The sequence below is a fragment of the Apium graveolens genome, chromosome 9 (genome assembly GCF_009905375.1).
Source record: "Apium graveolens cultivar Ventura chromosome 9, ASM990537v1, whole genome shotgun sequence".
NCBI classification, from domain to species: Eukaryota; Viridiplantae; Streptophyta; class Magnoliopsida; order Apiales; family Apiaceae; genus Apium; species Apium graveolens.
Genome location: NC_133655.1, coordinates 159,521,163 through 159,542,418, shown reverse-complemented (window position 1 = coordinate 159,542,418; position 21,256 = coordinate 159,521,163). Strand labels below are relative to the sequence as shown.

Here is a 21,256-nt window from a genome sequence, read left to right as displayed (position 1 = left end):
GTAAATTATTAATCTACCCACAACGACTAAACCAACCACCAAAACTCCCCTACTCCAATTATATATAGGATATAATTTAAATATTGATCGGTCCTATCATTTTATCCATTTCTTCTATTTTTTTTCATAAAATTATAATTTTTCTTAGCCCCATGTCCAAACCAAATGTTAGAATTTAACTGAACGGAATGAGCAAGGAGCAGTTCTTTAGATTCACAACAATCGAGGGGTTAGTGATTTTATTAAGCATTGAGCTTTTGTCAACTGTTATAGAAAAGTAAACAAAGTATCAAGTAAAACATTAATACTGAGTATTGAACCAGAGGTACAAAAATCAGTGAACTTACATGGTGAACTTTCTACTATCCCTCCTACCATTTCTACCCAGACGAATGACTATATACAGGAAGCAAATATTCCTGAAAAACCTCGGAATTTTAGAATTTTACACTGGGCAACATGTACTTCTGGCATAAACACCTCTAACTAGTCTTGGTTTGGAGACGATGCATATGGCGAACAACGATATGCGCTGATCTCAGTTAATTAAATGGAAGACAGCAGCATCAACCACCTGAACTAGTACTGGACCAGAGGTATTGCTTCTGCTCAAATATGCTGCAGCAGCAGCAGCTACTCCATTTCGAAATCTCTATACATTGATTTGGAATGTAGCGGCAATTACTTGACCAACTAGTTAAAATTATTTGCATAAGGCATGAATTACCTCTCCAGATTATGTGGCTCAATCCCTCGTTTATTTAAGAAACCTGTCTACCATATTTACAGAATCACACGTACACTACTCTACCGTCAGGGTTAAAAGCATGAAACCATGGATATTCTTTAATCCGACCATTTTGTCCAAAAATAGCCACATTGAAAAACATCTCCCCCAGAGCATTAAATACAAGAAAATCACCTTCACAAAGCTTATGATCCTTGACAAATTTATTCCACCCGCTCTTGATGACTCGACCGTCTACTTCTACTTCCCATTCATTTTCTCCATTCCTAAGTCTCATCCAACCATTTCCGATACTGTTGTACTGTTGTAAATACATTGCTGGTACATTTAAGCTATCTTTGAACTCGCCTATTAAGACTTTAAAGAAACTGTTGCCTTCCTTTGCATACTGAACTTCTTGCACAACTTGTGTGTTAGGTAGTGTTATCAAGGAGGATAACCAATCCACAACTTCCCTCTTTGTACTCCACTTGAGGGATTGTCGAGGAGATAGATGAGAAGCATATTTTCTAGCAAAGGATCCATAAACATCGTAAGACATTTGGCCTACAATGCTTTGTTTTCCGATGACAGCCAAGGTACATTTTCCGGAACCAATGTTCTTCAAAAAGAATCCGACTTTTCGCTCACGTTTCTTAGCCGAGATAATTCTTTCCTCCCAAGAAGAGAACTGGAAATCTATACAGTTACTGAGGAAAAAAAATTCAAGGATTAATAACAATTAAACTAATATCAGGCATTGTTAGGAAAAAAGAATTAATGTAGGACTAAATACATTGTTGAATATATAATTAAAGCAGGAATTATTTTAAGTAACCCCCGTCAGTTATACTTATCCTAAAACCACCATATTAGTTAACCAGTTGACAATCTGACAAATTTATAATTCTCGTGTGCTTATTATATGCTTTTCACTTGTCACTTTGTCTAAAAATGAACAGCATCATTTAGCCTGCAGATCTATTTTAATTGGTCAGTGTGAATAATTGAGATTATGAATTATTTCAACATCTATCTCAAAATTGTCAATTGTACATAAAACTATTAAAATGTTATGAAAAGACTTAAAAGAAAATGTTTGCGGTTCATATAATTAAATCATTATGACTTTGTTAAGGTGACAACAGCTATGACTCAGAGTAGCAACTTGGTTCAAAATAAATATCTCGAAACGGTCACAAGAGCTGTACGAATATCTGAAAAGCCGGAGATCTTAAAAAACGGTTTCTCAGGACCCTACGGCCGGCCGGCCAGCCCTCCCCGAGATATACTGTAAGAATGAATGACTAGAAGGCCAACTAAAGTGCTTATTACGTGTCCTTTGTCACGTAATAGAAAAACCGAATTATATTAGATTTATTTAGAGCTACAGTTTTCGAATATGTTAGAGGACTAATCCAAGGCTATGGTAATTTACTACTTACAGTTACTAGCTTACCCTGTCATTTAAAAAAAAGATGTAATCATGTCTACTTTGATGCAAATATGTCTATTTTGACGCCCTGTCTAAAGCCATGTTCGGCAAAAATGTAAGCAGAAATTGTCTGGACACAATTATAAAAAATTAATTTTCACTGGAATCATTTTATTATAACATGTTTATGCCCACATCACTTATATCTAAAAACACCAACCTTTTGATCTATATATATAATAAAATAAATATCAGATCTTCAACTGAGAAAGTAAAATTAATAGATTTCTGTTTTCAATTCCAGGTCATTCAAAGAAAATAGTGTCAATTTGGGTTCCCAGAATAAAGTCATAAATAATGAAACCCCATGAAATACTTTCAAGTTGATATAAATTTATAAACCAGTGATCACTTGGTGTAGAAGAAGATAAAATGTGCAGGTGAGTGTTGAATAAAGAAAAATTGGAACAAACTTGAAGTTAAAATAAACAGTAAAAATCAATGAAAAGATTGGTGGTACCTGTTAACACCGTGAGAGCAACATGAAGCAGAATGAACATGAAGAAGAAGAAATTTGACAAGGGAACAAATTGTGAAAGCTATTTCACCTAAAGAAAAACAAGAAGAAGAAGACCAATATCTTTGATTGGCCTGCTTGAAATATCCATATATGGTAGCAAACCCACCTACAAGTACGGTAAAAACCAACCATCCTAGTATTCCCAGATCATATTGAGATTCCATTTTCAATGTGTATATTATGTAAGGAAGAAAATATAGGCTGCGTTTAATGGTTTTTCTTGAAGAGCTTGTAAGTGTTTAAGCCGTTAATGTTTGTTAATGTATTGAACATGAGGGTAAGAGAAGTGGCTTTTTATATAGCTGTATGAAAGCCATCGATATCTGTATAAAAAGGCTCATTAATACGGGAGGATGGATAAGTAAATTTGATTTATTTAATTATTTAAGAGATAGGATTAGTTTTCTTTCTTCCTTTTCTGCTAAGCCCACTTCTTGTTCATTTGTGCGCAAAATTAACAGATGGTGTCTCCTTATTGCCTATCGAAAATGCTAGATATCCTAAATTGGAACCTAAAATATTATTAAATGCTTACATGGTTATGGTTGATAAATTTTTTAAAAATAAGATATGATTTTGGAGGAAAATTATATGAATATCACTATTTCATTTGAGACATTCGAGATCGTATGTTTTATAATTAAAATATTATCAAATATATTATTTTGTGATGTATATTTTACGAATTTTATTAATTCATTAAAATGGTTGAAAATCGTTTAAATGTAATAACTTCAATGTGCATGTTCTGCAAGTTGAACATATATCTTATAAACTAAATATATTATGTATAATAAAATATTTTGTAATGTTCAACATGCAATACATATATGTTATTCAAGATAAAATAACGATCTTTGTAGAGAATGATCGCAAAATAATATATTTTATAATATTTTTATGTTATATTTTACATACAGAATCTCCATATAACTTAACTCTATAATCCTGTATACAATGTGCATATATATGTATATGATAAGTGGATTTTATATCCACTTGGAACGCTTCATTACAAGTTTAAATTGGTGTTTTGGACTCAAATTGTTGGTATTTTGATGTGTTTTTGTGTTATTGCATTTCAGATATCAATTAAATGAAGAAAGGAGCTTTTAAAGGAAATATGATGAAAAGTGATCAGATTTGGAAGCCAAGGCCATTGTCAAGTTGTAGAGAATCTCGTTAGTTTCGCGTGGACAGTTGAATCGCCTAATTCTGACGAGTAGAACTCAAGTTATGGGCAAAATAAGATTCATCAGAATTTTTAAGAAAGGGTGCACGCGGCCGCGTCAGAAGTGCACGCGACCGCCTGCTGACACGCGGCCGCCTCCGACCCGCACGCGGCCGCGTGCTGATGCGCGGCTTACTTCGCTGATTTCGCTGGAAAAGCCTTTTTTGAGTGGAATTTGACGATTTTAAGGGTCCAGGTCCAATATGGGCTTATATATACTTAAAAAAGGGTTTTCATCATCCGGGAAGATTGGGAGACCAAGGAGAAGACCTAGAAGCACAAAACAACTCTGAAAAAGAAGATCTTGTTTTCAACTTGTGATTCTTTGAATTAGTTGTAACTTTGGATGCTCGTTTTCGTTCTTGTTGAACCTAGATCTCGTTTATTCGTACTTTCATTATTATTCAGTTATTAAGACCTTGTTTATACCCTGCTTTCATTGGAACCCATGGTGACGATGAGTTCGATTATGAACTAATCGTTGTCATGGGATTCTAGCGGATTTACTTATGGATTTCAATAATTAATTATTTTGATATCTTGGTGTGTGGTGATTGTATGATATCCTAGTATTGGTTGTGCTTATTCGTCTTATGTGCGTAACTAACATATAAGATGGTTTGTTAATCTCTTTTGAAGCGACAGTGAATCTTGAGATTAAGAACTTTCCATGCTAGCATAGGTTCATGTATTTGTTATGCATGATTCGTAGGTAATTTTAACCATCTTACTTGCCCTATATAATCACGATAGATAACTTGCGCATTAAACCGTTATGTTTTCAATTCTTATAGACATATAAGAACTAAGAATAATTGGTGTCTATTCAACTTCTATCTCTTTTGTGGATGCTTGGTAGTATGGTATTCGTACAAGGAAAGTTGGTGTTTATCAGTTTCGTGTTATCTGATTAGTGTCATCACCATCACATGCTAGGGTTAAAGACATAAACTTTGAATGAAGTATTTAATGAAGTTAGAATCTCATGTTTGTCTTATATAATTTATTCAATATTTTATTCTCGTAGCTAATTGCATGTTAGTTAATATCTTAGTTAATCAAAACCCTTATTTGATAATTGTCTTAGCAGTGAAGGATAATCATACATTGATGCATAGGTGCACATTCTGAATTTAACTTAATAGAGTCTCTGTGGGAATGAACTAGAAGATATTCTATATTACTTGTGATCGCGTATACTTTCGTGTATTTTAGCGCGTGTTTTCGCCCTAACAAGTTTTTGGCGCCGCTGCCGGGGTCTCGGTGTTAATTTTTAGTTTATGTGCTTGTCATCAGTGGTCGTTAAAGTTCACTGACTCGGATTTTTTTTTTACTTTCAAGGTTTACTTGTTGTGTTTCAAGTACTCATTACAATGGGAGATCCAGCAGCACGAACGAGAACCTTGATGGATTTTTCTCAACCCAAAATCAATGACATTCAATCTAGCATTGTCAGGCCAGCTAATCAGCTATCACAGCTAATACCTTTGAGATCAAGCCTGGCATAATTCAATGGGTACAAAATTCAGTCCAGTTTGGGGGTTCTCCAACGGAAGATCCCAATACGCACATTAGGGATTTCATAGAGATCTGCGACACCTTCAGGTTCAATGGTATTTCTGAAGATGCTATTAAGCTGAGACTTTTCCCATTCTCTCTGAGGGACAAGGCTAAGAGCTTGTTACACTCTCTACCAACTGGTTCGATTGCTACTTGGGAAGATCTTGCTCAAAAGTTTCTCACTAAATTCTTCCCTATGGCAAAGACAGCTGCATTCAGAAACGCTATTACTCAATTTGCGCAGCAAATGGGAGAATCTTTGTGTGAAGCTTGGGAGCGCTACAAAGAGATGCTTAGGAAGTGTCCTCATCATGGAATGCCTGATTGGATGATCATCAATTGTTTTTACAATGGGTTGGGAGCACAGTCCAGACCCATGCTCGATGCAGCATCAGGCGGAGCATTATGGGCAAAGAGCTATGAGAAAGCTTATGATCTAATTGAACTGATGGCTGCTAATGAATATCAGTATCCAACCCAGAGATGTCCACAGGGCAAGGTAGCAGGAGTTCTTGAAGTGAATACAGCTACGACTATCACTGCTCAACTAAAGGCGTTGTCTATAAAGATTGATTCTCTGGTTAACTATGGTGTTAAGCAGATAATTAGTGTTTGTGAGCTGTGTGCAGGTCCGCATGTGACAGAGCAATGCGCTATATCTAGTGACTCAGCTCAGTTTGTGAGCAACTTTCAGAGATCGCAACAACCAGTTCCAGACACTTATCATCCTAACAACTGGAATCATCCTAACTTCAGCTGGAGCAACAATCAGAATGTGATGCAACAGCCGTTCCAGCAGTTTGGAAATAAGCTATTCAACCCTCCTGGTTTTCAGTAACAAATTACACCAAAACAACAAACTCCTGGTGCATGTCTATCTTCAAATGAAAAATCTGAATTGGAGAAGTTGCGGCTTATGTGCAAAAACCAGGCTCTTATATGTCAAAGCCAGGTTGTTTCTATCAAGACTCTGGAGAACAAAATAGGGCAAATTGCTAATGCCTTATTGAATCGACCACCAGGAACGCTTTCTAGTGATACAAAAATAAATCCAGGCAAGAGGGAAGTTGAAGAACAGGTGAACGCCATCACCTTAAGGTCTGGAAAGGTCGCAAACCCCCAAATTTAGCAAGACAAAGAGCCTGAAAAATTTCAAGTTTCAGAAAATGCAGTTGTGGATGAAGAAGAAGTGTAGAAGGAAGCAGAGATGGAACCAAGGAAGACTACTGTGGAACACACTCCTCCTGAGGGTAATATAGGGGAGAAACAGATATATCTTCCACCTCATTTTCCTAAGAGGCTGCAGAAGAAGAAGGTGGATAAGCAGTTTGAGAAGTTTTTAGAGGTGTTCAAGAAACTTCATATCAACATACCTTTCGCTGAAGCTCTTGAACAGATGTCTAGCTATGCGAGGTTTATGAAAGGTATTCTCTCTCGGAAAGTGAAGCTCGATGACTTAGAGACCGTTGCTCTAACGGATGAATGCAGTGTTGTGCTGCAACAATAGTTGCTTCTAAAGCTTAAAGATCCCGGAAGCTTCACTATTCCTTGCACCATCAGAAACTTGTCGTTCGACAAGTGTTTATGTGATTTAGGAGCTAGCATCAATCTGATGCCCTTATCTATCTTCAAGAAGCTTGGTATGCCTGATCCAAAACCAAAATACATGTCATTGCAACTAGCTGACCGTTTCATCGCTTATCCACGAGGTATAGTGGAGGATGTCTTGGTCAAGGTGGATAAACTCTTCTTCCCTGCTGACTTTGTAATTCTTGACTTTGAGGAGGATAAGAAGATTCCTGTTATCTTGGGGAGACCATTCTTAGCTATTGGCCGAACTATGATTGATGTACAAAAAGGAGAGCTTACGATGAAGGTTCATGATCAGAAGGTCACTTTTAATGTGTTCAAGGCAATAAAGTTACCCACAGCTAAAGAGGAGTGCTTTAAAGTAGAGTGGGTAGACTCTGTCGCGAATTCGGAATCAGTTATTGAAGATGAAGAAGGAGCAGAGCGCCTGCAGGTTTTGGATGCACTTCCGTGAAAGAGGAAGTTGTATATGCCATTTGATTCTCTTGGGTTAGTAGAGCTGAAAATTTCTCAGGAGCATCTCGAGCCGTCTATTGAAGATGTTTCCACACTTGAGCTTCACCCACTACCAGATCACTTGAGTTATACATTCTTAGGTGCACCACATGATAAGGGCTTGGGATATATCTTTGATGATGTAGAGGGTAGATGAATGGATCCTCCAGTGCCTATAGAGGGTTCTTCTCATGTGCAACAGGTAGTTGATAGGACTGATGTTGGTGATGAGCAGTACAGGCGAGTAACTAGGCGTATGGAGGCCATGCACGACATTCACCATCATTTTGCTGCAGATTTGACACAGGCTTTGAGAACTATTTTCTGAGCCACTGGTGTCGAGGTTGATTGGCCACCTGATCCTCCACCCGAGGAGGGTGATCTTTCCGACGACTAGGTATGCCTGAAATCCTTATTATTACCTTCAACGAGGACATTGAAAATTTTAAGTTTGGGGGTGATAATGTAAGGATTAGTAGTGTGTGTGTCCATATAGATTCATATAGATTCATATTGCATGTTTTGTTGTAGTTCATTCATATTTTTGCATGATTGTTCATTTAGGACATAATTGTTTATTTTTATGTGATTTCATATAATTACATTTGCATGCATATTTAGCATGATCCCTTAAGATGAACTATGATATTTGATAAGTTGATGTTGATTTGAGTGTGGTGATGATGAATATAGGGATGTTTAAGTCCTAATGAATTGATTTGCATGACAGAAACAAATATTTTCACAAAGTCTTATAGGGTTGCTTTGGATCTAGATCATGATCATACTTGTTTGTTATTGAGATTTAATCACTTGGTTATATTTCGAATTTGTGATATTCTCATAATGACGTAAAAATACTGATTTTTTTATCTGGAAAAAAACTTGGATTTCATTGCTAGTTGTTGTAAGGCTAGGTGTCAAATGGCTAGTAGCCGGCTCATATTTTTATGAGTAGTCTAGGATTGTATGAGATGGAGCGAAACACACTCATTCAGAAAATAAAAAAAAAAGAAGAAAAAAAGAAAAAAGAGAAAAAAAAGTATGTGTTTATGCATAATTGATCAAAAGTGAGCTCTTTAATACTCGAGTTACTAAGTTCTAGGGGACTTTGTGCCTAGTGACCTAAGACTTTTATAGTCTGGGATCCGCTAACCTAACGCTCGCTACATGGGTATTATTGCATAAGTCTTTTAGGACCTCATTCATTACACGGTCAAATAAGCATCTTTGTTATGTGTTTAATAATAGTGTGAATTCTTGTATAACTCTAGTAGAAAGGAGGTGTTGTGAGTCATAATGCATTTATTGCTATTCTTTTTATAAACTTTTGATTGTTTCGATGATAGATAAGTTATGGTTATTGATCTAGTATCGAGAGATATCTGTTAAGCATTCCACACACGCACGTTTCTGGTTTGTGAGTTGGTTTGTGGGATTTATTCGATCTCTATTTAAAGTCATTGCATTCTTAGAGGCATTGGCTTATTCATTTGGTTATGGTTATTCTGAGGGGATCGATTGCATTATCATTTAGTTGCATTCACGTAGTTGCATTCATGCATTAGGTTTGTTTTGTAGTTTTGAGTCTGTTTATGCTTGAGGACAAGCATCGATTCAAGTTTGGGGGTGTGATAAGTGGATTTTATATCCACTTGGAAGGCTTCATTACAAGCTTAAATTGGTGTTTTGGACTCAAATTGTTGGTATTTTGATGTGTTTTTGTGTTATTGCATTTCAGGTATCAGTTTAATAAAGAAAAGAGCTTTTAAAGGAAATATGATGAAAAGTGATCAGATTTTGAAGCCAAGGCCGTTGTCAAGTTGTACAGAATCTCGTTAGCTTCACGTGGACAGTTGAATCGCCTAATTCTGACAAGTAGAACTCAAGTTATGGGCAAAATAAGATTCATCAGAATTTTCCAGAAAGGCTACACGCGGCCGCGTCAGAAGTGCACGCGACCGCCTGCTGACACGCGGCCGCCTCCAACCCGCACGCGGCCGCGTGCTGATGCGCGGCTTACTTCGCTGATTTCGCTGAAAAAACCTTTTTTGAGTGAAATTTGACAATTTTAAGGGTCCAGGTCCAATATGGGCTTATATATACTTAAAAAAAAGGGTTTTCATCATCCGGGAAGATTGGGAGACCAAGGAGAAGACCTAGAAGCACAAAACAACTCCGAAAAAGAAGATCTTGTTTTCAACTTGTGATTCTTTGAATTAGTTGTAACTTTGGATGCTCATTTTCGTTCTTGTTGTACCTAGATCTCGTTTATTCGTACTTTAATTATTATTCAGTTTATTAAGACCTTGTTTATATCATGCTTTCATTGGAACCCATGGTGACGATGAGTTTGATTATGAACTAATCGTTGTCTGGGATTCTAGAGGATTTACTTATGGATTTCAATAGTTAATTATTTTGATATCTTGATGTGTGGTGATTGTATGATATCCTAGTATTGGTTGTGCTTATTCGTCTTATGTGCGTAGCTAACATATAAGATAGTTTGTTAATCTCTTTTGAAGCGACAGTGAATCTTGAGATTTAGAACTTGCCATGCTAGCATAGGTTCATGTATTTGTTATGCATGATTCGTAGGTAATTTTAACCATCTTACTTGCCCTATGTAATCACGATAGATAACTTACGCATTAAACCATTATGTTTTCAATTCTTATAGACATATAAGGACTAAGCATAATTGGTGTCTATTCAACTTCTATCTCTTTTGTGGATGCTTGGTAGTATGGTATTCGTACAACGAAAGTTGGCGTTTATCAGTTTCGTGTTATCTGATTAGTGTCATCACCATCACATGCTAGGGTTAAAGACATAAACTTTGAATGAAGTATTTAATGAAGTTAGAATCCCATATTTGTCTTATATAATTTATTTAATCTTTTATTCTCGTAGTTAATTGCATGTTAGTTAATATCTTAGTTAATCAAAACCTTTATTTGATAATTGTCTTAGCAGTGTAGGATAATCATACATTGATGCATAGGTGCACATTCTGAATATAACTTAATAGAGTCTCTGTGGGAACGAACTAGAAGATATTCTATATTACTTGTGATCGCGTATACTTGCGTGTATTTTAGCGCGTATTTTCACCCTAACAGTATACACGAATTAAAATACATTAAATGTCGTGTCGCATCATTCCAAAAAAGTTTTGAAAACTAATTTGGAATATCTAGCACTACTCATCAATTAAATTCATATTCCCTTGTCTTGCAACCGCTTATAAGTTTTGTAAACTCAATTTATAAGTCGAATGTTAGTAACAATCTATTTTTTTTAATTTTTTTTTAATTTTTCGCTTTTTAACTTTATTTTAAAATATATATTTTTACATATATATATATAAATTTATAATTTATGAATTAAGATAATTATATTTAAAAATTATTTAGTTTAGTTCATATAAATAAAAAATTCTGATCTATAAATAAAATTATCCAAATACTTATATAACTTTAAAGTATTCATCTATTTCTCTCACTTATTCATTTTAAGTAAAAAGTAATTTATTTTAAGATTTTTTAAACGAACACGTCATTTCATGTAAAGAAACAAATTTCAAAGTGGAAACATAAATAAGTTAATTAGTTGTTAATATATTTAAAGGTTCAAAACAAATGCTAGAAATTGAAATCCATACTATTATATTAAAAATAAAATAATGAAAGTTTTAATAGTAGTTGGTCTGGTCACATGTAACTATATTTAAAGTAGAAAATAGTCTAATAAATAGATTAATATTCACAATAAAATTATATAAATACAAATAAAAATATAATCTGTCTAATGGTCTGGATTTAAATATTTTAATATATCTTATTCACCCAGACTAAACAAAATTATACGATTGACCCAAACTTAATAGAAAAAAGTAAACTAAATATAACTATTTGGATTTGCTACTTCACGCTAAAATAAAATATTTAAAACAACTGATCCGACCAAAAATATACTATTGAAGCGGGTTAAAACAAAATAAAATTTTAAAAATTATTTTGTTGGTCAATATAATGTTATCAGGTTAAAACAAAATAATATATATTATTCATTCGATCTAAGAATAAATAAAATTCACCATGACTAAAAAACATATAAACAAACTAAATATAGTTCGCCGGATCTCGTGAATGCAACGAGCATGACACTAAAATAAAATAATATATATTATTGAACTTCTCTAAAATCAAAATTAAAAATCAAACTGAAGATAATTTTTATATTATTAATTCGTGCTAAGATAGAATTAAAGTCTGCCTAAATGGTTATTAGATATAATGTAGGCTTAAACGATGAATGGGATAATGTGATTCGCCCTAATAGCTGAAATATTAAAAGTTTGATAGTCGATTTTTTCTTTGTAATGTTTTGGTTTATATAATTACAGGGGTTTTTTAAATTATGTAGTATTCATGCTATTTTATTAAAACAAAAATAGTTATAATTCGTTAATCATGATAATAACGTCGGGTTAAAATAAATTAATATATACTATTTATCTGGGCTAACAAAATTTAAACAACTAATCCGGCACAAAGCAAAACTAAAATCAGAAAATCATTAGATTAACTAAAACTTAATACTATGTACTTTTATATGTGTTAACATGAAAATTTTATCATTGATCCGGATTTAAACAAATTAATCTGAAATATATCTGAATATAATTAGTAGAATTTTGTATGTATAATAAGCGTTGGGCTAATAAAAAGTAATGTATACAATTGAACCAGACTAAAACACGACTATAGTTAAACTAAAATCAAGCATATAATAATCATATAAGATAAAATTTATCTTTTAAATAAAACATATTTATTTTTTGTAAACACCTTCACAAATATCAATAAAACCATGTATTATAATCATTGATATTATTTTTTAAATACCACTGAATTAAAAAATATCACTAAGTTATACATTTGTATGTGTATTTATGAATATTATCAAATCATTTATATTTAAAATTTTAAATAAACAATATTAATATCTTTAAATTTTAACTTCAAACTATATTCAAAGAATTATATATTATTAAAAATAATGTGTGTATATCACGAGTTTTAACCTAGTACATTTCTTATTTTCGTTAGCGGCTCTGACGCGGTGCAAGACGTATGACAACACTACGTCCACCAAAATTAGAGGCTCAAAAATATTATGACATTCTTTTTTTTATATACAAGTATCGTATAGGTATGCTTAAGATATTAAGGCATTTATATCCTCACAAATTTAACATTTCTCCATTTTCGTTCTTAATAATTATGTGTGTAATATATTAGTGATGATGTCAAAGATCACTGGAGATAATAATATCATTAGTGTCTCTGATCAAAGTATGAAGCAAGCCAGATGGACATCTGATCTAAGGAGGAGATTAATGAACTGTTATTTTTTGGTAATCAGTTAAACTTGGGGTCAACCCTAAGTAGGTTGTATTGTTATCTTAATTTGTATTTTGTACTTGTAACACTTAAAGTCTGTAAAAATGCAAATGAGCAGACTAGAGTCTTTTTCCTAAAACAGTATCAAACCTAAGGATTCTATCTGAAAGAAGATCAAGAAGATCATGTCTCAGAAGAATTTTGAAGAAGTTTGGAATTGAATAAATCTGTTTGGAGAAAAATACTCCAAGTCAAGACCTCTATAAGTCACAGATTTAATGTTATAGAGAAGTCATTCGAGAACTCCAGAATGACTTATCGAGAAGTCAGGATAGCTACTAGAGAACTCAGGAAGATATCGACAAGCCAAATTGAAAAACTGAAGATTGGAGATATCGACATGTCATTCCTTCACTAGAGAACTCAGAGTTATCGACAAGTCTACATTCAGTAGAGAACTCTGAGTTATTGATAAGTAAAGTTCCACTAGAGAACTCAGAGATATCGATAAGTCAAAATTCACTAGAGAACTCTGAGATATCGACAAGGTGAATTTGACTAAAGAACTCTGAGATATCGACAAGTCAAGAAGCCACTAGAGAACTAAGAGTTATCGATAAGTCAAAGTGAAGATGTGAAGACTAGAGATCTCGACAAGCCTAAAATCTCTTATAGAGAACTGAAGACCTCTACAACACAAACTAAACATAGAATACTGGAGAGCTCGATAAGTCAATATACTTATCGAGATGTCAAGTGTTTTATAAACCTAAACTGGAGATCTCGAGGTACAATCTCAAAGTACAAAATTGTAGATCAGTTGAATATCCAAGATAAACAATCAACAAATAATCCAACAGCTGGATTGACAAGTCTACAAAAAATAGCTTAAAGAATATGCAAGATCAATGGCAAAGATTAACTGCAGTGGAAGATTAAAGTGAACACGGGATGCTAAAGATATGCTAAGCCATAAATGGAAGATCTGCTTTTCTATAAATAGAATTGACAAGTGACAGTTTAGAAATTCTAATAGCATGTTTTATTATCCACTGTGTAAACCAGCAGGTAACTGAGTTATAAAGTTAACACTGGTCTTTTAGTCAGTTGTAACAATTTAGATCAGATTTCTTGTAACAATCTCAAGTAGAAGCTAAGCTCTTTATCAACAAAGAGCCTAGAAATTTTATAGAAAAATAGTCTTAATTTTAATATAAAATTAAGTGAGTTTTGAAGATTTGTGTTCTTTATTTTTCTGCAAGTTTAAATTCTGCATGAACATATTTCACTACAAGAATCAATTTACTTTGTTCAACCATAAACATTCAAGAAAAGCTCAAAAACAGTAAAACACATTCACCCCCCCTGTGTTATTTATTTCCTAAAAAGTGGTATCAGAGCTAAATCTGAAAGTAAACAGATTTAAGATCTTGAAAGAATGAATATACAGAAAATCAGTAGTATTAAAATTCCTACCTTTGACAAAGCTAACTACACTCTTTGGAAAAAGAAAATGACGATGTTCATCAAGATGGCCAATCCACTCTACATTCAGATCCTCAAGGATGGACCTTTCATTTCTACGTTTAGAATTGAGGAATCCATAGATGGAGACAGGATTATCCCAGCTCTTTATGCTCCAAAAGATCCTGCTGAGTATATTGATCCTGAAAAAGAGAAAGTATCCCTAGATAGTAGCTTGCAATTAATATTGATTGAGTCACTTGACAATGTGATGTATAATAACATTTTCAACTGTGACACTGCCAAGCAAATATGGGAAAAGATTGAGATACTCTATGAAGGAACTGAAGAATTTAGGTGAAACCAAAGAAGGATACTGATTTCATAGTATGAGGGTTTCATGGCTAAGCCAAAGGAAAGCATTACTGATGTGTTTGAAAGATTCAATAAGCTGATAAATGACTTGCAACTTCATGATAAATACTATGAAGCTGAAGAAGTGAATCTAAAGTTCCTGCTTACTCACCCTGATCATTTGGAACAGAAAATCTCAGCAATCAGGGAAGGGAGAGACTTAAGCAGAATAACACTGGAAGTTCTATATGGAATTCTCAAAACATATGAACTAGAGATGATTCAAAGACAATCACCGAGATCTGGTCAAGGACATGTTGTGGATGACTCAAGTGCTTTAATTGTAAATGAAAGTCAAACATCCAATGATGAACCAAGATCTCAATCTCCAGTTGCCTCAGCAAGAGAGCAAAGAACAAATGATTCACAGGAACAAGTTATTCTAGAATTGGAAAAAGATGAGTTATATTCTCTTGAAGAACTGGATGAGCTAGATCAGTCAATGGCTTATTTGGCTAGGAAATTCTCTAATATTAGAGTAAAGAAGCCAAGATACTTGAAGAATAAAGGACAGTCTTTCAACAAAGACAGCAGCTGGAAGGAAAAAGGGAAGTACAATTCTGATAGCAAGAATGGCTACAAAACTGGATCTGTTGACAAATTTAAGATAAGGTGCTTCAATTGTGATGAACTGTGCCACTTTGCTACAGAATGCAGGAAACCCAAGAAGGTAACAAAAGATAAAGCTTATCTTGAACTTGAAGCAAGTATGAAGCTCTTCTGAAGAAACAGCAAAGCAAAACTTATATTGTAGAAGGTAAAAGTTGGGATGACTATGAAATTGATGAAGATGAAGAACTTGGAAACTATGCACTCATGGCTTTGGAGCAAGGAGAATCATTCTCATCTAAATGACAGGTACCAACTCTTACCACCACTGATTTAAATATGAATCAATATAAGGAAACTGTTGAGAAGATGATCACATAAATGTTTCACATCCACAAAAGCATGGTTGCTGCTAATGAAGAAGTTAGCAGATTAACTAAGTTGAATGGGAAGCTTGAGAATGAAAAACAAGGAACTAAATTATTGACAATGGAGCTTGAAGCTTTGAAACAAGAAAATGGTTATTTGAAGAACAAGCTCAAGTGTGCAAATGAGATTGAGGCTGTGCTAAGGGAAAAACTGGAGAAAAATGAAGTAAAGTTGAAGTCTTTCAATAATGTATCTGAATTGGTTGGTCAGTACCATGAGAAAATCAAACCATGTGCAAATATTACTATTGGTCTTGATTATGATTCTTTGAACAACAAAAAGAAGAGCATAAGGGACAAAGAGAAAGTAACAGAGAATGAAAATGTTCCAGCAATGCTGAAAAAGATTGGGTCAACTATGTTCAAGGCTTGTGAAGTAGACTTCAGTGAAGAAGAATTGATTATCAAGCAAGAAATTGTAGATGAGGATAATGGAAAGAAAAATGCAAACTCAACTCAATCTTCTAGGCTAAAAAAATCTCATGGACAATCAAAGCACCAAGAATCCCGTCAAAGGAACAAAGATTAAAGATGCAGGATAGAAGAAGAAAAATAGAAATGGGAAAATAGGGATAAACAAAATCAATGATCTAGCTTATGTTGCAGATGCTCCTGGAAAGAAGTGTAAAAAATGTGGCTCTGCAAATCATCTAACTCACCTTTGTAAAAAGGCTGTTAGTAAGCCAACTGAAGGAGCTTGTAAATACAATGAAGCAGATTTAAATGAACCCTGCTCATTCTGTGATAAGTTTGACTGCATCCCTTGCAACTTGAAAGTGATGAAGATTTGACACAAACTGAGAGTAGACCTTAAAGAAATAAAAATTGGGTCTATATCAGAAAAGAACAATGCACAAGAATCATTGAACTCTATTTTATCTGAAACAACACAATCTACTTCTGCTAAATCAGTAAACAAGAAGAAAGTACCCAACACTGCTTGGGTCACTAAACATACCTGAATCTTATTGTGTGCAGGGCAAAGTGAAGAAAGTCATATGGATCATTGACAGTGGATGCTTCAGACATATGACAGGTGATAAGGCCCTGCTATCACAGTTTGAGGAGAAAGATGGCCCATTGGTGACCTTTGGAGACAACAACAAAGGATTCATAATGGGATATGATAAGAGTGTTTCTGAAAATATTGTCATTGATGATGTAGCACTAGTAGCTGGTCTTGAAGTGAATCTTCTCAGTGTTAGCTAATTTGCAGACAAAGGATTTGAAGTTTTATTCAACAAAGAATAATACACTTTTATCAGCAAGAAAACTGGTAAAGTTGCTCTGAAAGGAGCAAGGAAAGGAAGCTTGTTTGTTGTAGACTTGGACTCAACAAATAAGGATGGTATTTGCTGCTTCTAAACCAAGACATCAGAAGAACAAAGCAAGCTATGACATAAGAAGCTGTCTCACTTGAATTTCAAGGCAATTAACAACTTAGTCAAAAAGGAGTTAGTGAGACACATGCCCAAATTGGAATTTGCTCAAGTTGAAGTTTGTGTAGCCTGTTAGAAAGGAAAGATGAAAAGATCTATTCACAAGTCAAAAATTGTGAATTCTATAAGTGCACCCTTGTAACTTATTCACATGGACTTATTTGGGCCAGTGAATATCTTATCAATTTCAAGGAACAGATATGTACTTGATGGTCGATGATTTCTCAAGACATACTTGGGTAGAATTCATGTGCTCTAAAGATGAAACTCCACACATCACAATTGAGCACATCAAGAAGATAGAAAAGCAGGCTGAAGATTATAATTATGTGAAAAGACTAAGAAGTGACAATGTAACAAAATTCAGAAATGTTACATTAAGTGAATTCTGTAAAGGCAAAGGCATTGTTCAAGAATTCTCAGCTGTCAGGACACCTCAACAAAATGGAGTAGTTGAGAGAAAGAATAGAATACTGGTTGAAGTTGCCAGAACAATGCTATAAGATGTCAAGTTGCCAACAAGATTCTGGGAAGAGGATGTTAACACTGCTTGTTATACTCAGAACATATATCTCATTAGCAAGGCACATGACTAGTCACCTTACTCACTCATGTCTAAGAGGAAGCCAACTGTAAAGCATCTTCATGTGTTTGGAAGCAATTGTTATATTTTGAAAGACAGCTCTGAATTTTGAAGCAATTTTTCTAGGATATTTACTGGAAAGAACAGCCTACAAAGTCTATGTGACTGATCAAAAGAAGATTATGGAGAGCACATATGTGATCTTTGATGATGACAAATGTCCAGGCTTGAAATGCCTTGATAATAATGAAGCTGAAGCCCTGGCATTTGAAAACCTCAACATTGATAGTGACTCTGATGGAGAAGTTGAAGTTGATGTACATCAGACATTAAAAGAAGAGACTACTCAACAGGAAAATCATGAAAATGGAAACTCATCTCAAACACCTGAATTTGAGAGCACAAACTCAGGGGGGGAAAGAGAAGAAGGATCCAGCAGTCATACCAACAATGAAGAAAATAATGAAAGCACCAGTCAACAAACTCATACAAGGAAGTGGGATATGAGTCACACTAGAGATGCAATTATTAGTGATCCTACTGCTGGTGTGAGAATCAGGAGTGCAACTGCTAATGAGTGCCTACATGCATGTTTTCTATCTCAAATAAAACCTAAAAAAATTGATGAAGCTCTTCTGGATCCTGACTGGATATCTGCCATGCAGGAAGAACTGAATCAGTGTGAAAGAAGCAAAGTCTAGAAATTAGTTCCTGCACCAAAGGATAGAAGCATCATTGGAACAAAATGGGTGTTCAGGAACAAGATGGATGAAAATGGTATAGTTACTAGAAACAAAGCAAGGTTAGTTGCAAAAGGCTACTCACAAGAATGAGGAATTGATTATGATGAAACTTTTGCTCCAGTTGCAAGACTTGTAGCTATAAGAATTTTCCTAGAATTTGCTGCATATTCAAACTTCAAAGTGTATCAAATGGATGTAAAAAGTGCATTTCTGAATGGTGAGCTAGAAGAAGAAGTTTATGTGCAACAGGCACCTGGATTTGAAGATCCAAAATTTCCAAATTTTGTGTACAAATTACTCAAGGCTCTATATAGATTAAAACAGGCACCTAGATCTTGGTATGACACACTGTCAGATTTCCTACTGAAGCATGGTTTTAATAGGGGAACCATAGGCAAGACTCTCTTTTACAAGAAACATGGTGAAGATATGATCATAGTTCAGATTTATGTGGATGATATCATCTTTAGTTCTACTAATGAGAAGCTTTGCCAAAGATTCTCCAAGCTTATGCAAAGTGAATATGAAATGAGTATGATGGGGGAACTGAGTTACTTCCTTGGACTTCAAGTCAATCAAAGAAGTGATGGTATCTTCATCAGCCAAAATAAATATGTCAAGGATCTATTGAAAAAGTTTGGAATGGTTGATTGTTCACCTGCATCTACACCTATGTCTACTACTACTAATTTGGATGAAGATAAGAATGACAAGAGTGTAGCTATCTCAAGCTATAGAGGGATGATTGGATCATTACTTTATTTAACAGCAAGTAGACCAGACATCATGTTTGCAACATGTTTATGTACAAGATTTCAAGCCAATCCAAAAGAATCACATTTGATGGTTGTAAAGAGGATTTTCAGATACTTGAAGGGAACTCCAAACTTGGGATTATGGTATCCTAAGGGAACTTGTTTTGCAGATGTTGGTTACACAGATGCAGATTTTGTTGGATGCAGGGTTGACAAAAAAAGTACCAGTGGAAGCTGTCAATTTTTTGGACAAAGACTTGTATCCTGGTATAGCAAGAAACAACAATCAGTATCAACTTCTACAGCTGAAGCTGAATACATAGCCGCAGGAAGTTGTTGTGCTCAAGTGCTTTGGATTAGAAATCAGCTAATGGATTATGGCCTAGTGTTACACAAGATTCCTATTATATGTGACAATACTAGTGCTATATCTATAGTAGCTAATCCAGTTAATCATTCCAGGACAAAGCACATTGATGTTAGGTACCATTTTATTAGAGAATATGCTACAAATGGTACCATTGAGCTCATTTTTGTACCAACAGAAAAACAATTGGCTGACATTTTTACTAAACCTTTGGATGAAGCAACTTTCACTAGACTCGTAGGTGAAATTGGAATGCTTAACTCTTCATCCTAAGGCAAGAACTTAGCTAATGTTTTGTAGCAGATTAATCTCCAGTAAATCAATAGTAATTTGATTTTATTGGAATTTAACTGAAATATGAATTATAAATATTTCAGAAATTTTTACATATTTTTATTTAAATTTCAAATTCAACTTGGAATTTTTCATATTCTATGTAAACTGCTAAGTTGTTAATTTACATTCTTAATATGTAAAATTAACACAAGGCAGGATTACATAAACCATAAGTATTTAGAGAACTGAGTTCTCGATAAGTATAAATTGACTTCTCGACAAGTCATTTTAGGACTTCTCGAGTGAGTTCTTGATAAGTCAATTTACTGACTTCTCGAGTGACTTCTCGAAAGGCTTAAAAATGATTTATCGATAAGTCCTTGTAGAGTTCTCTAGTAATGTTTATTCACAGAGTTCTCTACAAGTACAGTTTTTGACTTATCAATAACTCAGAACTGAGATAATTTAAATTAATAAATTATTTTGGTAAAATACTTTTGAAAATTTATTCTAATTTTATTTTGAATTTATTCAAATAAAAGTTAGAATTAGTTCAGTCCACTTCTTGGACAAACTGGGTATTTATTTGACATCTCAATAAGTCAAGGTTGAGTTCTCCAAAAGAGTAATTTACAATGACTTCTCGATAGACTAACTCAAAATTTCTATTTTTGAGTTCTCGACAAGTCATTTACTTTTACTATAAATACCCAGACTTCTCGAATACATATTTTAACTTGGAATTTCTCAAAATTCTAAGCAAATTGAATATTTATTAATTCATATTCTAAATATATGAAGTTCATAAATAACAGTTCAAAAGAAGCAAAAAGTATGAAAAACTGAAATAATTTAATTCATAAATTATGTTCAGTAAAATACTTTTGACATACTTTGTCTATATTTACTCAGACTTATTGACACATTTACTTGCTTATTTTTTTGTGGAATATGTTAGTCTAATGTAAGTAGACTAATGCATTATATGTGATGTTTTGAGAATGCTGATAATATTTAAATTTATTTAACTATATGCTAATTATGTGTTTTGAATAATTCCTTATCAGTATTTATTTTGATGAGTTAGCTAGTGTAATATTTTGCTGATAGGAGGGGTCACTTTTTGTGTAGGGAGTACTTGTTTATTTGCATGGGAAATAGTTATCCTAGAAAGTAAACTAAGATTCTTGAGTACTTGCATGGGGAATA

At 34.0% G+C, this 21,256-nt stretch overlaps 1 protein-coding gene and 1 non-coding gene across 2 annotated transcripts; both read right to left on the bottom strand.

The window, feature by feature from the left end:
* Positions 1-289: 289 nt before the first annotated feature.
* Positions 290-3,036, bottom strand: LOC141687009 (uncharacterized). Its single transcript, XM_074492142.1, has 2 exons — positions 2,683-3,036; positions 290-1,437 (listed from the first exon to the last, which is right to left on the bottom strand). Exons 1-2 carry the CDS (start codon positions 2,904-2,906, stop codon positions 792-794), a joined length of 870 nt encoding a protein of 289 aa, XP_074348243.1. The 5' UTR covers positions 2,907-3,036; the 3' UTR covers positions 290-791.
* A 2,708-nt stretch (positions 3,037-5,744) lies between these two features.
* Positions 5,745-5,851, bottom strand: LOC141688409 (small nucleolar RNA R71). The gene has a single exon (XR_012561853.1). It is a non-coding gene; the product is annotated as a small nucleolar RNA R71 (small nucleolar RNA).
* Positions 5,852-21,256: the final 15,405 nt, after the last annotated feature.

Excerpts from the sequence above, each read along its gene's own strand:
- LOC141687009 (XM_074492142.1), bottom strand. The coding sequence starts at position 2,906 with ATGGAATCTCAATATGATCTGGGAATACTAGGATGGTTGGTTTTTACC. Across the intron at positions 1,438-2,682 it reads TGCTCTCACGGTGTTAACAG|TAACTGTATAGATTTCCAGT; the intron begins GTACCACCAATC and ends TTTTTTCCTCAG.